The 7,766-nt window shown below is 40.7% G+C and overlaps 1 protein-coding gene across 1 annotated transcript; it reads left to right on the forward strand.

Annotated features, from left to right (window-relative positions):
• Positions 1-2,349: 2,349 nt before the first annotated feature.
• On the forward strand, positions 2,350-6,904 carry LOC115849390 (importin-7-like). Its single transcript, XM_070045851.1, is given in 5 exon segments — positions 2,350-3,243; positions 3,623-4,281; positions 4,283-5,484; positions 5,487-5,705; positions 5,708-6,904. Coding segments are annotated over 5 exon segments (3,189 nt in total). The 5' UTR covers positions 2,350-2,364; the 3' UTR covers positions 5,938-6,904.
• Positions 6,905-7,766: the final 862 nt, after the last annotated feature.

Here is a 7,766-nt window from a genome sequence, read left to right on the forward strand (position 1 = left end):
AATACCTAGGAATAAACCTACCTAGGGAGACAAAAGACCTGTATGCAGAAAACTATAAGACACTGATGAAAGAAATTAAAGATGATACCAACAGATGGAGAGATATACCATGCTCTTGGATTGGAAGAATCAATACTGTGAAAATGACTCTACTACCCAAAGCAATCTACAGATTCAATGCAATCCCTATCAAATTACCAGTGGCATTTTTTACGGAACTAGAAGAAAAAAATCTTAAAATTTGTATGGAGACAAAAAAGACCCCGAATAGCCAAAGCAGTCTTGAGGGAAAGCAACAGAGATGGAGGAATTAGACTCCCTGACTTCAGACTATACTACAAAGCTACAGTAATCAAGACAATATGATACTGGCACAAAAACAGAAACATAGATCAATGGAACAAGATAGAAAGCCCAGAGGTATACCCATGCACCTATGGTCAACTAATCTATGACAAAGGAGGCAAGGATATACAATGGAGAAAAGACAGTCTCTTCAATAAGTGGTGTTGGGAAAACTGGACAGCTACATGTAATCGAATGAAATTAGAACACTCCCTAACACCATACACAAAAATAAACTCAAAATGGATTAGAGACGTAAATGTAAGATCAGACATTATAAAACTCTTGAGAGGAAAACATAGGAAGAACACTCTTTGACATAAATCACAGCAAGATCTTTTTTGATCCACCTCCTAGACTAATGGGAATAAAAACAAAAATAAACAAATGGGACCTAATGAAACTTCAAAGCTTTTGCACAGCAAAGGAAACCATAAACAAGATGAAAAGACAACCCTCAGAATGGGAGAAAATATTTGCAAACGAATCAACGGACAAAGGATTAATCTCCAAAATATATAAACAGCTCATGCAGCTCAATATTAAAAAAACAAACAACCCAATCCAAAAATGGGCAGAAGACCTAAATAGACATTTCTCCGAAGAAGACATACAGATGGCCAAGAAGCACATGAAAAGCTGCTCAACATCACTAATTATTAGAGAAATGCAAATCAAAACTACAATGAGGTATCACCTCACAGCAGTTAGAATGGGCTTCATCAGATAATCTACAAACAGCAAATGCTGGAGAGGATGTGGAGAAAAGGGAACCCTCTTTCATGGTTGGTAGGAATGTAAACTGATACAGCCACTATGGAGAACAGTATGGAGGTTCCTTAAAAAACTAAACATAGAATTACCATATGATCCAGCAATCCCACTACTGGGCATATACCCTGAGAAACCCACAATTCAAAAAGACACACGCACCCCAATGTTCACTGCAGCACTATTTACAATTGCCAGGTCATGGAAGCAACCTAAATGCCCATCAACAGACAAATGGATAAAGAAGTAGTGGTACATATATACAATGGAATATTACTCAGCCATAAAAAGGAACGAAATTTTGTCATTTGTTGAGACGTGGGTGGACCCAGAGACTGTCATACAGAGTGAAGACATAAAAAGAAAAACAAATATCATATATTAACGCATATATGTGGAACCTAGAAAAATGGTACAGAAGAACCGGTTTGCAGGGCAGAAATTGAGACACAGATGTACAGAACAAACGTATGGAAACCAAGGGGGGAAAGCCACAGGGGGGCGGGGGTGGTGGTGGTGTGATGAATTGGGAGATTGAGACTGACATGTATACACTGATGTGTATAAAACTGATGACTAATAAGAACCTGATGTATTAAAAAAAAAAAAAGAAAAAAAAAGATTTCCCCCTGAAAACCAACAGGGAGATCATTCAGTATATAGAAGGATTTAAAGGGAAAAAAGTCACCCCAGGGGTGCTGCCTCCTCCTCATATTGTCAGAGGACCAGATATATGCACTTTGAACAGAAATACCAATTGTTTTCCTTCATGCTGTGGACTTGGATAAGAAAAATGTCTCCTCCCCATAATCTCACCATTTACTTTGGCTCCACCTATGTATCCCTTACAAGAGAATTGGCTAATCTTGTTCTCCAAGACCAGAGAGCCATTGATTTACTTGGGTGGTCTAAGGACACCTACCCTCCTGATGAACATTTCTGGGTGACACTTAACAGGATTCCAGCAGGTCTTGTCTGTAGGAGCGACAGCTCAGGGCCACGTGGGCTGCGGACTGCCCAAGTGGACTACATCTCCCAAAGGGCTCCACAGGCACGCCAACAGGAAGTGGCTGGAGCATCTCCCACCTCCACGCTGAGAAGAAGAGGTTCTATCCGTGGCCTTGGCGCTTCTCTTTCCTTTCGCACCGGTTGCCGCTGCGGAGCATGGCAGGTCCATGTGTGCAGTGAGGGGCGCTATTCCTGGGCCAGTAGCACCCGACCCCTGGGTTTGACTGCGTCCACCCTGCCATGGACCCCAACACCATTATCGAAGCCCTGCGGGGCACCATGGACCCAGCCCTGCGTGAGGCCATGGAGCGCCAGCTCAATGAAGCACACAAGTCTCTGAATTTTGTTTCAACACTGCTTCAGATTACTATGTCAGAACAACTGGATTTACCTGTGAGACAGGCAGGTGTTATCTATTTGAAAAATATGATAACACAGTATTGGCCTGATCGGGAAACGGCACCAGGGGATATATCCCCTTATACTATTCCAGAAGAAGATCGACATTGTATTCGAGAAAATATTGTAGAAGTCATTATCCACTCTCCTGAGTTCATCAGGGTACAGATTACTACATGCATTCATCATAACATCAGACATGATTATCCAAGTCGCTGGACTGCCGTTGTGGACAAAATTGGCTTTTACCTTCAGTCTGATAACAGTGCATGTTGGCTAGGAATTCTTCTTTGCCTCTATCAGCTTGTGAAAAATGACTACCCATCTTCCTGCTAAGGAATCTTCCAGCTGTTGCTCCAACCTCTGTCAGACTGCCAGTTGTAGTTCTGGTATAAGAAACCAGAGGAACGGAGTCCATTGGTAGCAGCAGTGCAATATTTCCTGCCAGTTCTAAAGAGCCGTTTTATCCAGCTTCTTTCTGATCAGTCTGATCAATCTGTCCTCATCCAGAAACAAATTTTTAAGATCTTCTATGCTCTTGTTCAGTATACACTACCACTGGAGCTTATAAACCAACAGAACCTGACAGAATGGGTAAAAATTTTAACGACTGTTGTGAACAGGGATGTACCTAATGAAACACTTCAAGTTGAAGAAGATGACAGACCTAAGTTACCATGGTGGAAATGTAAGAAGTGGGCTTTACATATCTTAGCAAGGGTTTTTTTTTTTTTTTAAGCCTTGCGCTCCCTGAAGGTTTTCGGCAAAGCATTTTTTTCTTTTTTTAAACAGAGAACAGGAGTATTTTTTTATTTATTTATTTTTAAATTTATTTATTTATTTTTGGCTGTGTTGGGTCTTCATTTCTGTGCGAGGGCTTTCTCTAGTTGTGGCAAGCAGGGGCCACTCTTCATCGCGGTGCGCAGGCCTCTCACTATCGCAGCCTCTCTTGTTGCGGAGCACAGGCTCCAGACGCGCAGGTTCAGTAGTTGTGGCTCAGGGGCCTAGTTGCTCCGCGGCATGTGGCATCTTCCCAGACCAGGGCTCGAACCTGTGTCCCCTGCATTAGCAGGCAGATTCTCAACCACTGCGCCACGAGGGAAGCCCAGCAAGACTTTTTGAAAGATATGGAAGCCCTGGCAATGTTTCCAAGGAGTATAATGAATTTGCTGAAGTATTTCTGAAGGCATTTGCTGTTGATGTCCAACAAGTTTTATTGAAGGTGTTATATGAGTACAAGGAGAAGCAATATATGGCTCCTCGAGTTTTACAACAGACATTTAATTATATTAATCAAGGAGTTTCTCATGCTCTCACCCGGAAGAATCTGAAGCCTCATATACAAGGCATTATCCAAGATGTTATTTTTCCATTGATGTGCTATACAGATGCTGATGAGGAACTTCGACAAGAAGACCCCTGTGAATATATACACATGAAGTTTGATGTGTTTGAGGATTTCATCTCTCCCACCACTGCTGCCCAGACACTTTTGTTTACAGCTTGTAGTAAGAGGAAAGAGGTACTACAAAAGACTATGGGATTTTGCTACCAGATTCTTACAGAACCAAATGCTGATCCTCGAGAAAAAGATGGAGCCCTGCATATGATTGGCTCTTTAGCTGAAATACTCCTGAAGAGAAAGATCTACAAAGATCAGATGGAATATATGTTGCAGAATCATGTATTCCCTCTCTTCAGCAGTGAACTAGGCTACACGAGAGCGAGCGCTTGCTGGTCCTTCACTATTTTTGTGAAGTGAAGTTCAAAGTGACCAGAACCTGCAAACAGCCCTAGAGCTGACACGAAGATGACTGACTGATGATAGGGAAATGCCTGTTAAAGTGGAAGCTGCCATTGCACTTCAAGTGCTGACCAGCTATCAAGAGAAAGCTAAGGAATACGTCACACCATTCGTCCAACCTGTCACGCAGGCTTTTCTTCATATTATAAGAGAAACAGAAAATGATGATCTTGCCAATGTAATTCAGAAAATGATCTGCGAGTATAGTGAAGAAGTTACTCCTATTGCAGTAGAAATGACACATTTGGCAATGACATTTAATCAAGTAATCCAGACTGGGCCAGATGAAGAAGGAAGTGATGACAAAGCAGCTACTGCTGTGGGAATCCTGAATACCATCGACACACTTCTTGGTGTAGTTGACGATCACAAAGAAATAACCCAGCAGCTTGAAGGAATCTGCTTACAGGTCATTGGAACTGTTTTACAACAGCATGTCTTAGGATTCTATGAGGAGATCTTCTCTTTAGCACATAGTTTGACATGTCAACAAGTGTCTCCACAGATGTGGCAGCTACTACCTCTGGTATTTTAGGTTTTTCAGCAAGATGGCTTTGATTACTTTACAGATATGATGCCTCTGCTTCATAATTATGTAACAGTTGATACAGACACACTTCTGTCTGATAGCAAGTACCTTGAAATGATATACAGTATGTGCAAAAAGCTTCTTACAGGAGTTGCAGGAGAAGATGCAGAATGTCACGCAGCAAAATTGTTACAGGTGATCATTCTGTGGTGCAAAGGGCATGGCACTGACCAGTGTATTCCCTTATTCGTGGAAGCAGCATTAGAGAGACTGACAAGAGAGGTGAAGACAAGTGAACTTCGAACAATGTGCCTTCAAGTTGCCGTTGCAGCTTTGTCTTATAATCCACACCTACTTCTCAACACCTTAAAAAATTTTCACTTCCCTAATAATATTGAACCAGTTACAGATCATTTTATTACACAGTGGCTTAATGATGTTGATTGTTTCTTGGGGCTTCGTGACAGAAAGATGTGTGTTCTGGGCCTATGTGCTCTTATTGATATGGAACAAATACCACAAGTTTTAAATCAGGTTTCTGGACAGATTTTGCCAGCTTTTATTCTTTTATTTAATGGATTAAAAAGAGCATACGCCTGCCATGCAGAACAGGAGAATGACAGTGATGATGACAGGATGATGAAGATGATGATGAATCGGAGGAACTGGGGAGTGATGAAGATGATATTGATGAAGATGGACAAAAATATTTGGAGATCCTGGCTAAGCAAGTGGGCGAAGATGGAGATGATGAAGACTGGGAAGAAGAAGATGCTGAAGAAACTGCCCTGGAAGGCTATTCCACGATCAGTGATGATGAAGATAACCCTGTTGATGAGTATCAGATATTTAAAGCTATATTCGAACTATACAAAATCGTAATCCCATGCGGTACCAGGCTCTGACTCATGGTCTTAATGAAGAACAAAGAAAACCGTTACAGGATATAGCAACTCTAGCTGATCAAAGAAGAGCAGCCCATGAATCCAAAATGATTGAGAAGCACGGAGGATACAAATTCAGTGCTCCAGCTGTGCCCAGTTCTTTCAGTTTTGGAGGCTCGGCACCAGGGATGAATTGAGTTACCACTTTCCTGCAGTGTGATCGTAGTGAAGAGCTTGTGTTCCTCCTAGTAGCGGTTCCAGAACTGGTTCATGTTATCCACTCTAAACTAACGGATCAATAGATGGACAAAAAAAAACCCAGGAGGTGGGACCTGATCATGCAACTTGGCACTGAAAATGAATCCAGAAGGATTTTGGTGGGGGAGGGAGGTAACCTGGGGGACAGGGAGTATTTTCTTTATTTTTTGAAGAAAGTAAGATTCTGACTAAAAGTTCAAGTGACACTGTGGAAATCTGCAACAAGAGGGGATGTCATGAAGGCAGCTTTTCTTCTTCCGAGGAAAAAACAGGCATGGGCTACAGGACTATTTAAAATGTGTCATTTACAGTATAAGCTCAGACGTAGATGTAATTTTTACACCTATGAGTATTTGTCCGATTTCTGTCTCTTCCTCACCATTGGGTATCTATCCTTTATATGTAAATAAGATAAGGTAATCGATAGCCTTATTCAATCTTCGTCATTTTCATCATCAAAGATTGTTCCTATGTAGATTATTGGACATTTATTGTAGCACTACATAACTGATTAAAAAAAATCTGTAAATGAATTAACACTTTCATATTGAAACAAGCCTGCTAGCCTATGTATAAAATAGCAAAATGTTTGCTGTTTATAAAAAGATGGGATGTAATGGGGTGGGGGGCAGGGGTAATTTCAAGTTATTAATTTAAAAATGAACTAGCAATTTTGTACCTGGTGACTTTGTGGTGCACTCACCTCTGATAGTGACTTGAATTCAGTATGTTAAAAGGGGTTAGTGATATTTCATTGCTGCTAAAAATGGAAACTCCCTCTGTGTCCTGTTTTCTCTTAAAGCTCTCAGTGTACAAGTGGATATTTGGATAGAAGACCTTACTGTAACAAATAGGAAAGATGATATTTGAAGCATGTAAATTGGATATAAAATTCTACTCTTAAAGAGTTGATAAAAGACTATGGCTAAACATCTATATATGCAATCTATTAAAAGAACTTAATTCTGCAAAAAAAAGAACTACCATACAACCCAGCAATCCCACTACTAGGCATATACCCTGAGAAAACTATAATTCAAAAAGAGTCATGTACCAAAATGTTCATTGCAGCTCTATTTACAATAGCCAGGACATGGAAGTAACCTAAGTGTCCATCAACAGATGAATGGATAAAGAAGATGTGGCACATATATACAATGGAATATTACTTAGCCATAAAAAGAAACGAAATTGAGTTATTTGTAGTGAGGTGGATGACCTAGAGTCTTTCATACAGAGTGAAGTAAGTCAGAAAGAGAAAAACAAATACCGTACACTAACACATACGTATGGAATCTAGAAAAAAAAACATGGTTCTGAAGAACCTAGGGGCAGGACAGGAATAAAGATGCAGACATAGAGAATGGACTTGAGGACATGGGGAGTGGGAAGGGTAAGCTGAGACGAAGTGAGACAGTGGCATGGACATATATACACTACCAAATGTAAAATAGATAGCTAGTGGGAAGCAGATGCATAGCACAGGGAGATCAGCTGGGTGCTTTGTAACCACCTAGAGGGCTGGGATAGGGAGGGTGGGAGGGAGACGCAAGAGGGAGGAGATACGGGGATATGTGTATATGTATAACTGATTCACTTTGTTATAAAGCAAAAACTAACACACATTGTAAGGCAATTATACTTCAATAAAGATGTTAAAAAAATAAAAAAGAAAAAAAGATGTCTGCTCTTTGGAAGGCCCTGAGGTGAGAATGAAGACAAGCCATAGACTGGGAGAAAATACTTGCAAATCATATATCTTGCTAAA

The sequence above is a fragment of the Globicephala melas genome, chromosome 7 (assembly GCF_963455315.2).
Source record: "Globicephala melas chromosome 7, mGloMel1.2, whole genome shotgun sequence".
In the NCBI taxonomy this organism is placed as follows: Eukaryota; Metazoa; Chordata; class Mammalia; order Artiodactyla; family Delphinidae; genus Globicephala; species Globicephala melas.